General features: G+C 36.0%; 1 protein-coding gene across 2 annotated transcripts in view; it reads right to left on the bottom strand.

Moving 5' to 3' along the window:
* The window catches only part of LOC145671207 (ubiquitin carboxyl-terminal hydrolase 48-like), a 727,624-nt gene that overhangs the window by 473,351 nt on the left and 233,415 nt on the right, over positions 1-20,858 (bottom strand). For both annotated transcript variants that reach the window (XM_081740067.1, XM_081740066.1), the window contains exon 16: positions 280-395. In XM_081740067.1, the coding sequence (XP_081596193.1) occupies positions 280-395 (116 nt within the window). The remainder of the gene's footprint in view (positions 1-279; positions 396-20,858) is intronic.

The raw sequence follows: 20,858 nt of genomic DNA, 5'->3' as shown, positions 1-20,858 counted from the left end.
CCTGTACTCGTAAGTGTAATATGAGTAGTTTGTAATGTTGCCAGTACAGCAAAAGTATGAAGCGACAATATTTCTTGCATCATTTTCTCGTGCTATATCGTGATTGTGATATATGTATTCATCCAACTCTCTACATGTTAACGATTACATATGGACTAACCTTCCATTTGAATATTGCGGATTTTTCTTATTAGTTATCACTTTCGAAAAAAAAAAACTGCCATGACTTTTGCAGTAACCCTCGAATATAATTCCGTGAATAAATGAAAATGTACTAACCTGGATTACTCATAAGATGCGATCCATCATCAGCTCGAGCGACAGTTATATCGGTGTCTACGCAGAAATGATTACATATTGCATCCCATTCAGCATCTGTTATCATCACCAGTCGACTGTAAACAAAAATGTGTAATTGTCAGTTTGTTGAAAAATTAAAAAAAAAAAAAAAAAAAAAAGAACTGTTTTAGAAATCCTAATTCCACATATGTTTACACTCAAACTTTTACATCAAAACAGTCAATATTTGGAAACATTCAGACCAAAGAAAGTGTAATACAACAAATCTAACTGGAGCGCTTTTACCTAAGATTTGAGCCCATTATTTCTTATTTGTAAATGTAATTTTAACTTTTCCGATTTGATTTTGTAGTGATTTAGCCTTCCCCCTCCCCCTTCAAACACCAGGAAATTTGTCTTTCAGGGGTAGAGATGTAAGGGTTATAAAAAAAAAAAAGGAGAGGAAAGAAAGGAAAAAGCTTTATAACGAGTGTCTTGCCATAGTAATACCGAATGGAAGTTATGTTATGGATCTGAACTTATTCGTGAGAGATCAAATGAGCAACAGAGTGTTTTCACCTCATATCAATACGAAATCTCTACAGAAACAATATGCTTGCATTTGCGAACTTCATATCAAGCATATTGTATATTCATACTCAAGAATATTCAGAAAAAAAATAATTATCTAATATGTAATAAAGGATTTCCAAGTTTTCAGTTCACTAGTGATATTTACGGAGAAATATGATAACGTACTACGATATTATAAACCTTTCGTATTATTTTTGAATGTGAAACTGTAGCGAAACGGCTGTGTTGTTGTTATACTCATTTCTTCACACTACCATAAAACACGTGCAGATTTATAAGAGGTAAGCACATTTGTAATACATGTGCGGAAGGTATTCCCTCCTTTTCTTATTAAAATGATCTGCTAATGTTTTCGCATTACTTACTTTACTGCTGATGCGTACAACAACTTCGCTATGGTAAAGAATGACGGCACATAATGTACATTAGTGTAGTCCTTTAAATTTGATGAACTGCAAAAAACATTTATATGCATAAAGTGTGTATACAAAAATTTGGAGGGAGGGGGACTATACTCTACCATGGACAACGTATTTATCTGTGGTTAGGGATGCGCACGAGTCGAGTTGATATTTAAGCTTGTCTCGACTCGTCTCGAGAAAATGGTCTCGACTCGAAAATATGTTTCTGTCTCGACTCGACTCGAATTCGACATGAACGCAATGATCCTTGGTAGGTAGCTAGAGAGAGGGAATTTGGCATGAACGCAATGATCCTTGGTAGGTAGCTAGAGAGAGTTGGCACCACATGTGCATACGCAGGTCACCTAATTCCCGTAAACTCCGGGCAGGGGGGCGATGCACTCTGAAATATTCTGGAGACATTCAAGTCGAGTCGAGATTCGAAACATATCTCGACTCGTGCGCATCCCTATCTCTGGTGCAAATATTGACAGCAAAAGGTCAAAAGAAAAAAAAAAAATAATCTTGTTCCGACAAATCATAGTAATTTCTCCTCTTTCATCAAACAGAAAAGGAGCGGGTTCGAAGCATATCCCATTTTAATTACATGCAATATTTGACCAAAAATACGCAAAACTTCAAAAACACTTTTTTCGAGGGGGTACAAAAATGAAGTGATTCTTTTTTGTGGCTCTTTTGCCTAAGAAATTTTAAGCTTTTTAATATTCTGGTTTTGATGAAGAAATAACAGTTCGTTCCATTTTTCTTTCCCCCTGTAACAAGAAAAGATATTCAGATACTCTATTCTGAATAAAATGAACACAAAAGTTCAAGAATCATAGAAAAAAGGTCATTGGATAGAAAAGAAAAAAGCGCAAATCAATGAAAGCACTGAGATTTCTAGTTTGAACGAATTTTTTGTAGAGCTATTAAAGTAATACTGAACAACAAAAATGTTTTAGTAAAAAGTTCAATGGTGTTAGCAATAAGTGTTCAGAAAATGTAGTAATTTCGTAGAACAAAGATATCGTTTACAACTTATGTAAACTAAAACCCCAGCTACTAAGATTTTAAGAGCTAAGAACACATGTTATGTAGGTAATTAAATGGAACGAGTAAATTATCCATTAATATTTTATTTTAAAAAACTTAATCCGCTTCTAATTAAATATCTGAAGCCCACAATAGCGTTTCCCAACGAAGAACGAAATGTAAGCAAAATTTTATATCAATACTAAGTTGTTTTTGTAACTGTTTCCTAGTTTATGACACTTTTTGCTTGTATCTCAGTTTGAATTTAGAAAACGTGTAAAACATCATTGGCATAACCAATAGGTGTATCTCAAAATTTCCGTTTTGACGTGAGTTTTCGAGATTTACAGATCGCTGCAAGAATTATGAAAATCAGCGGCAAAGGAAGATTTATCTCTGAAATGTCGAATTGACGAGAAGGCAGAGCGATCGATATCGTAAAAGCACATAAACGTACCCAAGTCGACTCAAAATCGCAAAATTTTAAATTCATCAATTGATTATGATGATATAACAAGATGTATAACGACACACTTAATGACGTAGTTATGCAGCCAAACTGGCACTTGTAATACATTGGGTTGCATAATTTACACTTGCTGGAAACCGGAGAAATGCCAGTTTGGAAATCAATCAAGATAACCAATCCTGAACTGAAAACATAACTCACTATTAATGTGTGTTGGAAAAGCACTCTGTTAATTATAGAACCCGAAGCTTCAACACTGTCTGTATAGTGTCTGATGAAGGATATGTTAGATATCCGAAACTGTAACACATTATAGTTTAAAATATAGTGTGTATTGAAGCTTTGGTGAGTGTTTCTGACAATATCCAATCCAAAGCTATGGATAGTGTTGTTATAGAATCCACTACAGGGAAACGAAAGAGGTACTTGAATGAGAAAGTCTCGAAAGTTCCTACGCGAAAAAAGGTGAAATTTCCGTTTTTATCTTTTTTAAGAAACTAGCTTTTATGGGAAAATAAACTTCCGTATTAAAAAATCCGTCTTTTATTTTAAAAACTTCGTTCCAAAAGTCAGCCTTTTTGCATCTCTCTACAAGGGTAATTAGGTTTGGCCACTTGTCGTGCGACGTGAAACTTAGATGAAACCTTCAATTAATTATACGTATATCATGTATATTGAAGGTATAACTACAAAATCTACAGCATTACATATTCTGTGAATAGCTTCGAAATAAATCGACAACAACTATTTGTATTTTCTTAACGTATAATTTTCTATACAATTATACAATAATACTGAAGATAGCCCCTATAGCCAATCTTGGATCCGCGCCTGTACGTATATATATATATCGTATATATTATTGTGTGTATGTGTGAGTGTGTGTGTGTGTGAGAGAGAGAGAGAGAGAGAGAGAGAGAGAGAATATTTATAGAAGCCCTATCCCCATATTTTCTTTCACAAATCTGTTATAAATTTTCCGCAACATTCTGGATAAGTAAACACATTTACATATTAAGAGGTACGCAAACACTAACTACGTAGGTTTCTTGTCTGGATATACTGCCTTTACTTATAAGCAATGTAGACAGCTCAAACGAGTGATGAGGCCAGGACAACTACTAAAATTTAGATTTAAAAAAAAAATGAAATCAAATAATAAAAACAAATGCCGCCAAATCAGAAAGATTTAATCGTCTTCCACAAACAGTGACTTCCTTCTACACAACAGCACACAAACATACATAACAATCACTGGCAACACATTGTGAAGCACATGTGTCTCCAGTACTAAGCTGTTATTAATTGCCGATGAAATCAAATCCTATTATGCAAATATCATTTAGATACTGGTAACAGATTGGTAGCCCAACATAACCAAACATTGTGTGAAAGACACTAAATTAAAAGAATGTCATTAACAAGAAAAAAATCATCAAATTGAAAAAATGAAACTATCAAGAAAAAAATCACCAAATTGAAAAAATGAAACTATCAAGAAAAAGTTAAGTTTAAATTTATAGATTTAGCAACGTACATTTAAAACGGTTGGTTGAACAAACAATCAACAATAAATAAATTAAATAAAGATTAAATAATTTAAAAGATTAATATGTTTAAAAGTAATAAAATTCAAGCAATATCAATTATTTTCTACGGTTCACAATTCTTCCGTTTCATTGATAGTGAGTCCAGAGTAGGAATGGATAATCCATAGAAACATATACTTCATGAAAAGTTTATTTTTATCTGCAGATTTGAATGTGCCACTCGTCGAATTTGAAACCGTTTTCACCGCTATTTTCTTTTCTTTCTTTCTTTCTTTCTTTTTTTTAAAGTCTACCTTGAGTCTACTACTTACGAAATATCGTGTGCAATAGTGGCTCCAGTCTTATCAAACAAACGAATTCCCTATGTTGAAAGTGTTAACATATTAGTCATTTCTTATCCTATTCCGGCCATTCTTACATCACGTGTTTTGAGTTGATATCGCCTGATTCAATAATGATAGAAGTCTAATTCACATAAAATATGAATCATGCAAAATTATTTCTTCTCTAGTACCAGTAAGGGCTTTAACCACCAAAAAAAAAACTTTCATTTTTACACATGATTTCCATCTATATCGAAACATTTTCCTCATCAAAGTATCAATGTCCCGGTACTGCTGTGTAAAAGTTTGTTAGTCATCGTAGAATACACCTGCAAACCGACCGCTCGCATATTTGCGGATCCCAAACGTTTCAGGTATCCTCTGATCTTATTATAGCTCAGTATAGCTAGAAGGTGAACCTGGACATAACTGCTGAATTTCTAAAATTTTGTACACAGTCTCTCTAAGGTATGTATAACAACATATTAAAAGTCCCCGTCGCTTGCTTCAGTTAATATGGCGGATCTGCCAACCACACGTAAAATCCAGTATAATTGGGAGATGAACCCGAATATAATTGTTGAGTTTGTGAAACCTTGCTCACGGAGTCCCCAAGAGATATGTATATAACAACATATTAAAATATTGTGCCTGTCCCTCTCTTGCTTCATCCAGTACGATGGTCAATCCAACATGGCTGCCAACCACATTTACGGGACGTCCAATTTTGTGTTTTATCGGGCTATTTCTTCCATTTATACTGGGTCTCTCTCTCAGCAAATACATCAAAGCTTATCATGAGGTGAAGTATATTATTAAAGTACACATTGGTCAGAAGTTGTCACAAAATAATGAAAAAGTCGAAGTAAGATAACATATGTAAATGCATTCATAGATTATATTGGAATATTAACTGTGATATTTATGGGTCATTCTAGTTACTAGAAATTCGGTATGTAACTTACTGGCTCTTTTTCCGTTTTACAACATTTTTATTTGAAGTTCACAAACACCTCATGCTCGGAGTCGAACTCCGGACCTCATCAATAACTGTCTGGCCACCCAGACCGCTCACACATTTGGATTATTTTTGAATATTGTCTTAAACAAAAGTATCTCGTAAAATTGTACTTTAAAGCAATTCAACAAATTGAGTTATCAAGAATATTCCACTTACTGGACAGCTAACTTTATTCCCTTGACGTCGGGATCGTTCTCTGAATACACATTTGTTTCGTCACAGACTTCATCATCAGATTTTTTCGTCTCAGATTCATTGTAGGTATGAAAATTTCCACAGGTGATACCACGACAGTACATAAACTTGTACATAAAAGACCTGCACGTCGACATGAACAACGTATGCATTCAGTAGTTTTGTATGCACAAAAACTAATTTACGAGAGTCTGGAGCTAACGGTTGAAGGCGCGGAACTGGAAGAAGTTGTCCATTCACATTCTTTCATCCCCATTCATTTGGATTTAAATTGTTCCCTAATCACATCTGCACTTGATGATAGATGCGCAAGAAGTGGAGTTTACTTGCATCTGTGTTCGGTGGAAGCGCGGCAATGCTGACGTTTGAAGACAGTTGTTGGCTTGCTACATGTTTCTTATACATGAAATAACGACAAGTGTCCGACGTATGATCAGTGCGAGCCAACAGTAGGAATTTCTCTTCTGGCATGGACTTTTGTATGGAAAAACCGGAATAGCACCGACTTCCCCAATAATTGCCGCAGTTGGTGTTTGTTTTGTCCGCTCCACATCAGTAAGAAACTTGACAGTACTACCTGGCGTTATACATTGAACTTTACCAAGGCTGTGAAATGTTCCTTGGTCATCTATGGTTCTGATATTAAAATCGGCGTTGTCAAACACGAACTGTACAAAAGTCTTTGGTTCTAAAGGAACTTCTGCAGGACGTGATAGAACAGGTGTTTCATGCTTCATAACTTCATTATAGTCTTCACTGAAACCGATACTGTGAAGGAAGTCTACCAGTTGGCGAAATGCGTACCGACGATAAACATTAACTCTTATAGCAAGAAGCAGCGGGCATATAAATGAATGAGGTCTGGTTTCTTATATTATCCAATTGCCTATCGACGTGCATTTTCCTCCCCATGATGCCTTGTCTTTTTTCGTCTTCATTACAATTTCTTGAAGAAATATGTGAAGACAGGCTGGGATGGATGAAGCGCCTCCTTTCTTCATATCGTCAGTTATTAGGTATTTATCCACTGAATATGTACATCCCTGTATATCTTGTCTAATAAGTTGAACCGCAATAAGTATAATGCGCTCTTTTTCTTTCGTAGGGTCTGCTTTACGTTCACAATATCAAGCATCGTTCAGAATATTAGCTGTTGCATCTTTCAGTCATTATGCTTCTTCTTGGATTTGTAATGATTACGCGATCTCCAAAGTAGTCCATAAGTTTCCTTTTCAGCTGCTTCTCAATGTACGTCAAATTATCACCTCCAAATTCAATAATCTTCTCCATTAACTCATCCATAGAATATTGGCACGCATCCTCAATTTTCATGAACTGACACAGGTTCTCAAAAGTTATTGCTTTACCGACATTACTGGTCTTCCAATGTTTTGCAAGGACTTAATCGATACTCAAAAGGATAGTAGAGGTAATGAATAAGGATTAAGGAATGTCTTCTAACATTGTTGGTGGTATCATCCGCCGGCTGCAACAAGATCGACGGTACTATTAAAGCGTGACTGCACTTCTGCTGCCTACTTGTCTCCACAAACACTAGCCCACTTATGGAAAGTTTCCTTTATCTGTAAGAGTTACTTTACTGATGTTTTTTCGATATTGCCATGACAGTTTCCTTTCTGCCTCTGCATCTGCTACTTCACCACAAAAGATACATTGTCGTTTAAAGTCAAATTGAGTAAACTGAGGGCGAGTGGACGGTCCCGGTGTTGTACTCAGTGGCGAAGCGTACTATGAGGCTCTGAGGCCGGGCCTACCCTGTTTTCTACCTATACTTTCTTTGTTTTCGTATAAAATAAAGTCAATACTTCAACATTTCGGTTGTTTTTTCGTTAACAAAATAGCAGGTTGGAAACACTCAGAATTCCTTCCGTCTGAGCCTCACCAGCTCGCTAGACAGGTGTACGGGCTATGCTGCTCAGGGAGCGAAGCTATTATCGCTGGGAATTGCACGCATTGTTGGGAATGTGCGAAGGCTCACCGCTGGGAGTTTAGTTTTAGCGTTGAAAGCATTTTTCACTGCTAATATGTTATAAAAGCTCCCCTCAAATAAGAATCGCATTATTCTTTCTATAGAAATAAACATATTTATATAAAAGTATGCTATGTGTACTGTTCATTTTACCATATTCATTAGTGCAGATAAAATCACATATAACTTCCACAAAAATTACAATATAAGCACGGTTTATATATACCTCATTGGACTTCCAATGAAACATAATTTCAATGATGTGTACACCATGTCGCCATTTTTGTATGAGGGAATTTCTAGAGGGATTTTGTGGTAAATTCCCTCCAAAAAGTAGTTTATAAGATTTTTTGTCTCAACTTGCTATTTGTATATAGTGATACAGAAACAGGAACTGCACTAAAACACAGTTTTATGTCTACTTAATAAATAATGTTAATTTAATGTGAATCACATTATTCTGTCTAGAGATATAAACTATTGTGTCTATTTATAGGTAATAAACAATATACTATGCAAGACTTTTATCAAACACAAAACCCTAACGTTGACGTATTATTGTCGGCACATAGATGGATACTCAAATGCAAGCACAAACACACGCATGCTTTCTGTGGAAAATAAGTCACTCTTTAATATTTTAATCTGGCAACAATGCATACAAAAAATTGACGACTCACGTAGCCTGATGACTGTTAGTAGCGTTGAGTGACGGTCCAAGCTGGACGTGTTTTAGATGTGGCCGCGTGTAAGTTGAAGTGTTTGTGCATTGTGGAGTTCGAATAGATTGTGTTGTGTGGTGATGCACTGAGTTAGATTACGTTTGTGCTGCTTCATGATTGATGGAGAGTAGATTCGTGTGTGTATGTGTGTGTGATACCTTACAGGATACAAGATGCCGAGGAAGTGTGTAAATCACCCGGACAATTTCTGTTATGTATGTGGGGAGCTGACATTTAAATCGCAACGTCGATGTTTTACTCCATTTGTGAGGAAGTGTTATCAGTTATATTTTGGTTGCTATGTAGGAGACCAAGATAAGAATTGGGCTCCTCACTACATTTGTTGTACTTGCGTGAAATGTCTGACTGGGTGGGGAAATGGTGAACGAAACATGAACTTCGCAGTACCCATCTGATAACTTAGGGTAAACTAAATGACCTCGTACGTGATTTAAAACTCTCCAAGATATAGGCAGAACTTCTTGCTTCTAGACTTAAAGGCTGGAATCTGCTCCATCGTGACACTAAAGTGTGTATTTTTCGAAACTGTCATACAGAGTTTCAAAACTACTATTCTCAAGAAAATGATTTAGTGTATTGTAATAATGTCTGTGCTGTGATAGATACACTCGGACATGCACATATAAGTACAGAGTGGAGATTGTTTATTGACTCTTCCAAAACTAGCTTGACGGCTGTCCTTTTGCACAATGGCAACAAATTTCCTTCAGTGCCTTTGGCTTATACAACCAATACGAAGGAAACCTATGAAAACATCAAATAGTGTTAGAAAGAATTCAGTATGAGAAATACAAGGGGACCGTTTGCTATGATTTAAAAATTATTTCTTTGTTAATGGGTTTGCAACTTGGTTATACGAAGTATTGTTGTTTCCTCTGCGAATGGGACAGCAGAAGCAAAGCGGTACATTACATCAAGAAGGAATGGCCAAAGCGTGTATTAACTCCTCGACAGAAGAATGTTGTTTATTCCTTACTGGTGAGCCCTGATAATTCTACCTCCTCTTCACATAAAGTTGGGGTTCTTCAAAAACTTTGTTAAGACAATGGACAAAAGTAATGCAGGATTTTGTTACAAGGAAAACTTTTCTCGGGTTAGTGACGCTAAAATCAAGGAAGGGATTTTTGTAGGCCCTCAAATAAGATGTTTGATTCGTGATCAAAAATTTGAGGATCTCTTAACTCCGGTTGAGAAAGCAGCTTGGTATTCATTTAAATGTTTAACAAAGAATTTTTTAGGAAACCAGAAAGCCCCAAATTACCGTGAAATTGTGAGTGATTTCCTCTAATCATTCAAAGAAATGGGTCGCAACATGTCCCTTAAAGTTCACTTTCCAGACTCCAACCTGGATTTCTTTCCTGAAAACCTTGGTGCTGCTAGTGGAGCATGGGGAACGTTTTCATCAGAACATTTCCTCCATGGAGAAGAGATACCAGGGACAGTGGAATTCCACAAATGCTAGCAGATTACTGTTGGAAACTCAAAAGAGATGTTCCAGAAGCCAAACACAAAAGAAAGTCGACAATTAAAACATTTTAGTTAAGGTAAGTAAGTGTTCATTTATTAAGATACCACTCACTTCTTTTGTATTATTTATTAAGTAGACATACAATTGTTTTAGTGCAGTTCCTGTTTCTGTATCACTATATACAAATAGCAAGTTAAGACAAGAAAATCTTATAAACTACTTTTTGGAGGGAATTTCCCACAAAATCCCTCTAGAAATTCCCTCATACTAAAAATGGTGACACGATGTATAAATCATTGAAAATATGTTTTATTTCAAATCCAATGAGGTATAAACCGTGCTTATATTGTAATTTTCGTGGAAGTTATATGTGATTTTATCTGCACTAATGAATATGGTAAAATGAACAGTACACATAGCATATTTTTATATAAATATGTTTATTTCTATAGAAAGAATAATGCGATTCTTATGAAACTTAGAGGGCTTACTAAGTATAAATCAAGCTAACATACAATATAATTTGTGTGTTTATATACCTAAGGGTACCCGAGCTACAGGTATGAAAATAGTTTTAAAAAAGGGAAATTTCCCGAAAACCTTTCTGTCACGGGAAAACTGAGGGTGATTGAGGAAAACTGAGGGTGATTGAAGAAAACTGATTGCAGATTCGAATTCTACGTGAAAAGTTCTATTAGAATCAGGTATTTTCTTACGTGTGCCAGAGATTTTTTTTTTTTTTTGTCGACTAGTGTAATTTGTTTAATTTAGGTATATACTCTCAGGAGTTATTCAGAATAGGTATTTCTTCCCCCTACATGCAGCCTGGTCCATAATAGCTTGTAGAATACAAGAATTTACCAAACGCTACCGTACAGGATAAAATAATTATATTTGTGTGCAATTTTAGTTGAGTTTTCCAATTCATAAAATCAGCGGGGTATTTACGATTTTGTTCGGGGGACTTTGCTTATTTCGAGAGGGACTTTGCTAACTTTATTCCTGAAAATGTGAAAATACTGTAATGTATATAAAACAAAAAAAAAGTTTCGATAAAATTTCAGTGAGTGCTTAAGCGCGGAATCCACCCCCTTAAATATGTAACTCCATAGAATACAATATTAAATATCTTGCATTGATTCAAATGCAGTTCCTTTGGAGCATAAACATTTCTAGTGGAGACATTATCATGTGATGCATTAATTAAATGCAGAAACGCTTATCCAAGAAAATTGACAGGTAAGTGTAAGGATGTACTTTCTTTTTTTTTTCCTCCATTTTCATATATGCAGGAATTGAAAAGAGGAACTGAGAAGGAAATTTCCCTCAACCCCCCTGGAAGTCCCAGACAAGAAAATATGAACTGCACTTCAAAATATTTGTAGTGGAGCTAAATAGTAATATCCCATTAATACATATTGCGTGTTTTCCTTCATGTAAACATTTGTTGAATAAATGAATATATAAATTAATTAATTAATTAATTAGTTAATTAATAATAAGACTATTTTTCGTCTACTTTTGCTTATATACTCATTCTTTCTTGTTAAACAACAACAAAACAGTACTAGGTATACATGCACATAAATTTAACTCCAAATAAGTGTTTGAAATACAGCTAAGAAACTTCTTTAAAGTAAATAGATTGTGTGGTTTATTGTTTAACTCAATAAGGAAAATAGAATTCTGACTATACTTTTTAATAATAATAATTATTATTATTATTATTATTACTATTATTATTATTATTATTATTATGTTGATTAGTAGTAGTAGTAGTAGTAGTAACGGGTTAGAAGCTCCGCAGGGGTTGGTTGGATTCTGTTCTTGACATTAAATGGGCAAATTAAAGACTTGTTCAAATTTTTCTGTATACTTTACATGATCAACTTAAAACAGCTGGCTAGGGTAGCGCGCGAATATAATACAGGGTAGCGAGCGAATACTGAAACATTTGGGATCGGCAAAAATGCCTCCCGCTCCACTTCCTAAGCATCAGCGAAATATGTGCTGCCAAAGTGTGATTTCAGGAGATCAAATAGATGAAAATACCTTGACGCTAAACGGAGGATGTTGAAGAAATTGTCAACGAATTCAGCAAGACGACCCTGGGTTGTTTGGACCACATGAGGCTTGCCATTGTGATGAAACAATATATCGAATAAACAGTGCCGGATACTTTCGGTGAATGGTGGCCCAAAGATGCAACACAACAACACAGTGCAATGCGGCAGCTACAGCCTTCCCCTCACCTCTGTAAATGAACAAGTAACAAAATGCCTTCTCGATCCTAGAACATGGTAAGTACAACTTTTTACTTTTTTCTCTCTCTCTCTCTCCACTGGATTAGTGCACGCATTGTTTCAGCCTAGGAATCACGCGCCCATATTACATTGCCTGTAACGATACTATTAACTGTTTGTCCACTATGCTGTAGGCTAATCCATTGAATACTCAACTGTAGATGCAATGAGGTGAGTCAACGTATCTCCATCCTCATGAACCATATCCTCCACCTGCCGCAATGATTCCTCAGTTGCAATCTCTACTCGGCGTCCAGATCGATGTTCACTACACTTCACACATTCTGCAGTGAACTTCGTGACCTAGTTGTGCATTACTTGTGGCGACAAACACTTTTCTTCAGAGACGGGTAGCACTTCTTTATAGATTTAGTTCACAGGAAGATTATTCACTCACACAATAGTAATTAAAACTACCTGCCCTCCTAACGTACACTCTTTCAACGCAGTAGCCATTTTCACACTGCCTCCCCCTGTTGAGAACATTTGAATATAAAGCAATTGTAACCTATTTAACGACTTTTGATCATGTAATGGATGTCAACATCAATGGCAAAATGGTCGTGTATTATAGAAGCCAGCGAAAGTTTTTACTATTATTCTTATTATCTGACATTTATATCTCATTAAACTTCAATTTAAATCCCAATCAAAAACACTTCTTAACTTCCCTACAAATACACGCTACGACTCATTAAAATCAGTTACCCTGAAATATGATCCTACCAAGCTGGGTTGAATTTGCTCCCTTGCTCTTGAGTGATGCTAACCATAACAAATAGGCCTAATCGGGAATCCGAAGGAAACGAAAGCGTATGCAGTGTTTCACGAAAATCTGGTCATTTTAAGGAAAGTTATCGTTAACATGTTTTCTTTCATCACTAAATTTCAACCCAAACAGCAGCAATAATAAGTAATTTCAAACAAAACACACACACACATATTATTTCCTATCAATCCTCGCAAAACTTGCGAATCGCAACGTACCGCAACGCAAGAAATGCAATACGCAATTTTAACTACTACGCCGATTATTGCAAGCTAAAATGCAAATTTTGCGTTGTGCTGATGAAACCGCTAGGGAAAGAGGTCTTCTGTTCATAAAATTTGACTTTTTTAAAAATAAAATTTTCGCGGAACTTTTTTTTTAATGTGGAAGATAAATTCACACCCTTAATATTAAGCCATTTCCATTCCAACCAGTCGAGATGAGTGGTAAGCCTCAGAAAAAAAAAAAAAAAATATGCACCATATTGAAAAAAAAATCTGGTTTTACGACAGTTATTGTGCACTTATTTTTAAAGGGGTAAATTCACCCCATTTCCTAATTGAGATTTTTTTTTTTTTTTTTTTACTGTATTCATCGTGATACACATTTTTAAAATGGAGAAATGGTTAATTCACTCCATCATTCTTTGTGATTTTAAACCCAATTAATGGGGATGATTGGAAAGCCTCAGACACAATATACGCAATACTTATTTCTTTAACGAAAGTTATCGTAGATTTAAAAAAAAATACACTCGAAATGTAAATTCTACCATGTAACGCTTATATCGTTCAGATTCCTTGTTTATTTGGATGGGCTACTAACATTATAAAACGTGAAACATGTACTATACATTACCTACAATTCATCAAAGATTTCCCGACATTTTACTTGATAAAATTGTTACTATTAGTATAACTCTTCGCAGAAAGCGAGACAGCAAAAAGTGTATAAAATAATCAGAACTGTATACACAACTCTACTTATTCCCAATTCGTACAATTTATGTGAAAACGTTGCTACTCTAAAGAGCAAACTTCCACTTTGAAATATACAACCAAAGTATAAAAACAGTCGCAAAACATTACATGGAAACTAAACTGTTTTATCATTAGAAGGATGTGAGCAAACGTCAAACGACAGGATGAACGATGGACGACCACGAAGCTGACCAGGCACTGCTTGTGTCCATTCTCGTTCTCAATTCGAACCAACACACAAGAAACTATGTTTTGCTCGGCTAGAAGGAAGGTCAGAACGTGAGAGGCAAAAGTAATGTGGATTCCGCAAACAGAATACTCGTCTTCCCACGGCCTCAGAGGAGAACATCAACTTCTACACTAGCCATTGAATCCGATATAAAGTGGCCCGGACAGACAGTAATTAATCAAGGGGTTTGAAGAGACTCCGCAGAGGAGAGGAAATTGAGTTGGGAAACAGAAGAAGCACCTGAACGTTGAGCAACAAATTCTGCGCCAATTATGCACGATTAGAAGCAAACTTAGCAAAAACCACTCGCTTATCTGGGGTTTCTCTCCTGAAACTGAAAGCCTGTTTCCGGGCGATTTGTTCCAAGTTATCAGCAAAGTAAAGCATAACATCAGTGTAAGGTTAACATTTTAGGAAAGTTCATGAGACCAAACAACGAGGCAGTATTTACGTAAACTAAATGATAATTTATTTGATAATATTCACTAGCCCACTATACATTTGCGAGATTTTGCTTTGGAAAATGAAGTGTATACGACATTGAATAGTTAAAATATTACAATAAAAATATATTATTAAAAATATTGATTAAGTAATTGGAGTTAAACATTCTTTTCAGTAAGAATTATATAGAGAGAGGATTTACTTTAAAGTGTGATGCAAACGAATATTCTAGTTTTAATCCTATTAGAAACCGATAACTTACACAACACTACATTTACTTCATTAGTTCTATAAACCTTTATGCTTATCGTATTATAATTATCTTTAAAATTGATTTTGTCATTTCAAAACGTAGAACGAGAAATAAATGTAATATTCTACCTAGGTATTTGTTAAGTGATGATGATAGTGAAATAGTGATGATTTCAGGGCATGACCTGTGGGAGAATTTGAGACCCTGTCGACATAAATTTGTGGCCATATCTTCGATCATGCCCAAAAAGGACTAATAATGTTCTATCAATTTCCTCTCATTCATATATTGACCATTAGCTGGGGAGAATCTTCTGAAATCATCAATGCTTATAATTAGTTTTTCATTACAAATCAAAGGATAATAATGAAATATTGAACATACTTAATATTTTGTTTTCAGCTTTGGATTTTAGATTTGCAATTCATATAATGTTCCCTTTTAATCGAATTTGAGAGAAAAGTAGTTGCCAAAGATTTATTCAAAGAAATGTTTTCAGTCCTCTGATGAAAATAGGAACACACTTTTAAGAAAGAAAAAAAAAAACAATACTTCCTACAGGGTTTGAACACATAAACTTACGATTGATAGACTAAACACATAAACTTACGATTGATAGACTATTGACCCAAACCGCTTGACCGTTCTTCACTGAGCTTCTGTAGACTTTTGTGTAAAGTAGTTTCCTGCTCCACACTTTTTTTGTTTATGTCGATACCACTATAAGTTTGTGGTGAATATTTGGGCGTTACAGGTCTTGCAATGCATAAAGGTCTTTTTCGTATAAACTACATTCAATTTTACGTCCAAATAACTTATATGCAACAGGTTGAATCTGTGAAATGATTGGGGTTGGAGTGATCGTAAATGTTTTCATAGTTACGAGCCTGGATACGTAAATCCGCTTGACGTGGGGATTTACTATTGTGAAATTTGGTACAAAAATACAAGATTATGGCAAATATGACCGCTGCCCAGAAAGCTGTATTATTTTTCCGTGCAAATGTCTTACGAACTACAGCAGAGAAAATAGCGAGTACATGTTTTTAATAAAATAAGATAATACAATCGGTTTTAAGAGTATATGAAGAGTAAGGGGAAAAAACCAGAAATGTCCATGTGTGTGCTTTATCGGGTACTTTGTCCTATCTGTTGGTGACTCTTGGTACTATTTGACTGTATATGTAAGCATCCGTAGATGTAAAAACATCCATGTATAAAGGGGCAAAAGTTTTGACTAATCCTATTCTTTTTTACGCGGTTTTCAATATTAAAACGCCGTTTTCTCGAAAATACAGTTTTGTGACATTCCTTCTTTTTTCCCCTTACCCTTCATATCAAAATACATTTGAGTTTCTCAATCTACAGTAACTAATCTTTCTACTTCTAAGATAACGGAGGATAAAGATACTGTGCTAAGGAAATCTAGTAGGTAATTAATGTAACAGTACTATTTGCTCAGTCGTATATTGCGGTGAGCGTGGGAGCAAAGTGATTTGAATTCCACGTTAAAATCCATGCCTTCCATAGCTTCCAAGTTGAAAAAGGCGTTAACTTAGAACAAACAAGCAACAGATAAATATTTAGGCCGTATTTGGAATAATATCTGTCAGATGATGGTATGGAAAAATGTACCCACAGAGGACGCACTTTGAAACTCTGTTCATACTCAATTAAATGAGCCGTGTGCTTAATTGGCAAAAAAGGCGTGTTTGAAAGACAAAAACACGCATTACCTCACAAGCAATTTATTATCAAATCCTTCAAAACCACACAACATTTAAGTATGGGTTGAATAAACATCTAGACGAAAATATTTAGATACTTTTAATCCATATTACAAAACCAAGACACCTCAGTCTGTCAGTCACGCCAATTTCTAATAGTTCAGCCAAGCTAGTAGCTGTTGCTAGCTGCGTTTCCTACTATCTGACACCCACGAGATGTCGCTAGCGTTCAGATAATTTGCAGATGAGTCGAAGATTGAGGGAACAACTAGTACTAATAATAAGCCAAAGCAGTATCTTATTGGTTACTAAATTTCTATGCATATATTTGGTCTAGGAATTAATTCGTGCGGTTTTACAAAAGATGGCGTAACTAGCTTATTGTCCCATAGTTTCGTTGATCCAAACATGCGTTGAAAACTACTGTCATTGAGCATCTTGTTTAGTATATATCAGTTGCTTGAAGCGGAAACAACAACATTTTTTTTCTTCAACTGAAAATGGCGCATTTTGTGCCTGATAAAGTGTTTTTGCGGGGAGTTATTCTTCATTGCTTTAACATGAAGAAAAGTGCTACCGCAAGTCATCATATTTTAGTGGAAGTGTTTGGTGACCATGCTCTAGCTGAGCGAACGTGTCAGAAGTGGTTTGCACGGTTTAAAGGTGGTGATTTCAGCTTGGAAGACCAAAAGCAATTTGGACAGCCAAAAGAATTTGAAGATGAAGAATTGAGAGCATTGCTTGATCAGGATTCGTGTCAAACGCAGGACGAACTTGCAGAAGCATTTGGAGTTGAGCAAACAACAGTTTCCAAACGTCTCAAAGCCATAGGAATGATTCAAAAGATGTCTTATTGGGTTTCACATGAATTGAAAAGAAAGACGTTGAAAGAAGAAAAACCGTTTGCGAATTGCTGCTTCAAAGACAGAAAAGGAAGGGATTTTTGCATCGAATTGTAACTGGTGATGAGAAGTGGATTCATTACGAGAATCCTAAACGAAAAAAGGCCTGGGTGAAGCAAGGTGAACCAGGTCCTTCACAACCGAAACGAGATATTCATTGTGCAAAGGTTATGCTGTATATATGGTGGGATTTGAAACGTGTGGTGTACTATGAACTTCTGAAACTTGGTGAAACTATTAATGGACACCGCTATCGACTACAATTAATGCGTTTGAAGCAAGCTCTGGCCTGAAAACGACCAGAATGGAATAACAGGCATAATAAACTTATTTATCAAGATGATAAGGCTCGACCACATGTCGCAAAACCGGTCAAAACCTATTTGGAAAATGTCGGATGGAAAGTGTTACTCCACCCGCCATATTCACCAGACACTGCTCCGTCTGACTACTACTTGATCGATTGCATGAATAACGATTTGATTGGACAGCGGTTCACTTCTTCAGAAAATATCGAAAAATGGATCTTTGATTAGATTGCGTCAAAAGATGAGGAATTCTTTCGACACGGAATCCGTAAATTGCCTGAAAGATGGGAGAAAGTAGTGGCTAGCGATGGACAATATTTTTATTAACGTATTCATTTACTTTGTTTTTGAAATAAAGCTTCAATTTTTATTAAAAACCGTACGAATTAATTCCTAGACCAAATAGCTATAATCTATTCTTTTAAGAGTTTTCGAATGCAGTTCCTGATTTGGGCCAGTAACGCTGTGGAGGGCAATAAATGCACAAACGTAAGAAATAACTCCCCCCTCCCACACACACACACAAACCACTGAAAAAAGCCAAGTCCAGATTTAGGGAAAAAATGAGGGCAATATGCTTTCTGTTGGGAACACCAAGACAAGACGTTGGTGTCAATCCTAATACTGGTTAAAACACCTTTATACCCTATAGAGACTTACGTCAGTAAGCGAGAGCACCAATTATTTCTATGAAAACAGTAAGCACCGCTTCACTTATTGACGTACGTCGATACACGAAATAAGGGTGTTTCAGCCAGTATTACGATAGACACCACCGTCTTGTCTTGGTGTTCCCAACGTCTTGTCTTGGTGTTCCCAACAGAAAGCATGTTGTCCTCGTTTTCTCCGTAAATCTGGACTTTGCTTTTTTCAGTGCAGAAGTCCGTCCTGGATCCGCCCCTGTATCTACAATTGTTCTTTTTTCCCCCACCATTTCTAACACTCTCTGATTTGTTTTCCGCTCGACTCACCTAACTCTCTTCATTCTTCTCCACATTAACATTTCGAAAGTTTTCAGTCTTGGGTCAATCCATCTGAAGTGGTCCAAAGATGGGGGAAATGACATTTTCGAAAATTATATAAATCTGAATGTGACGAACCTTGTGTATGAGAAGGTCAATAACATTCACGTTGTCATATATACAAGTGTTCCAGTATGGCGGCCATCTTTGTTGTCGATGGAGTACCAATTTTTGCATTTCCAAGCGTTTACGAAAACTACAGTTGCTCAGAACATACAACTCAGACGAACACACACACATACACACACACACACACACACACACACACACACACAAAATGTTTACAGGTGAGACTGAGGTACACGGAGAATATAAACTTTTGCTTCTAAAAAAATATGCAAAGTTGCAAACCAATACATAAAATCACCAGAAAAATTACAGAAAATTACACCTTTAAAGGGACTGTATTTTGGAATGGCATAAAGTTGGAGGTTCATAAGTTTTGGACTGAATACTATTGCATGTAAAGAGTCTGCAGAAATGTCCACAAATATGATACTACTGACACTGTAGATTTATGGGTGTCCCAAAATTGAAGTTTGTGATTTTGAAGCTATTTTTTGGGGCGTAATATCTCCGGAGGGCGAAGTGCTAAAAATTGCTGCTTAGGGCACAAAGTAATTCTGTATGTGAATAAGGTATTGCAAAAAAAAAAAAAAATCATGACTGATATTACATGGAGAAAGAAGTGAGGACATGGTAAAAGCGCGAAGAAAGCACGTGCGTGACGTTGGTCGTAGTCCAGAAAAATTTAAACGTTTTGATTATGTTTCATGCTAGATCTCAAAAACTATGCATGGTTCAGCATTAGGCCAACTTTTATTTGTATTGAGTTGTGCAAAAGCTTCCGAGTGCCATCTTTATAGCTCCATGATCATTGCCACCTCAATATGGTCGGGATTAGCTCCCCCTTGCACTTACGACACCCATCGTCGAACTGGACCGCGGTATTAAGGCACTTAAAATGTATCAGCAATGTATCATTGAGATTGAATCCCAGATACGGAAGTTAATATGTTCACTAGGTTGCGTTACATCTATCCCAACTATACAGGGTTATTATAAATGATGGACCCATTTTTAAAGATGTGTATTTATTAAAGTACAAATCCAAAATGAACAATCTTTATACCAATGGAAAGTGGAAGTTTCAAACTTTTTTTTGCAATATATTATAAATATTCAATGTGTCTACTGTCTGCTGCACGGCAAACATCTATGCGGTAGCTGAACTTGTCCCACACACGAGCAAGTGTATCTACTGTTACTGAGTGCAGTGTAGCTGTGAGACGGTTCTGCAGATCGTCCGGAGTTATTGGTAGAGGTGGGACGTAAACAGCTTCCTTAATGCTTTTTCTAGTGGTGGTTCAATACCGAATTTTGTACAAAATGCCCGCTGCACTACAATTTGTGACTCACTTCTTGCGAACTCAAGAACGCAGAAAACCTGGTGATCCACAGTAGCCATCTCACTCACAACGAATAGTGGCCTTTTGCTGCGCGAACTCTACCGGCCGCTTCGGGAACCTCATTGCCCACCGAAACTTTCAACCTTCCTCTTTCCATTGGTATAAAGATCGTTCATTTTGGATTTGTACTTTAATTACTACGAATTTTTAAAAATGGGTCCATCATTTATAATAACCCTCTATATACGTAAAACTATATGAACTGATATAAAATAAAAGGGTACTTCCGGTTCACGTGCAAACTTGAAATTTACCATGATTGTAGCTTTCAAGCACTAGCCCACAGAGAAATTGAAAAACGTTAATATTTTTAGTTTTTAGGGCGTCTAAAGCGGAAATGAAGAAATTCTCCATGTTACTTAAATGGGCTCTATAATTTCATATTTT

This window comes from Thermobia domestica, chromosome 15, assembly GCF_964235325.1.
Source record: "Thermobia domestica chromosome 15, izTheDome1.hap1.1, whole genome shotgun sequence".
Classification (NCBI taxonomy): domain Eukaryota; kingdom Metazoa; phylum Arthropoda; class Insecta; order Zygentoma; family Lepismatidae; genus Thermobia; species Thermobia domestica.
This window is presented reverse-complemented; position numbering and strand designations above follow the sequence as displayed.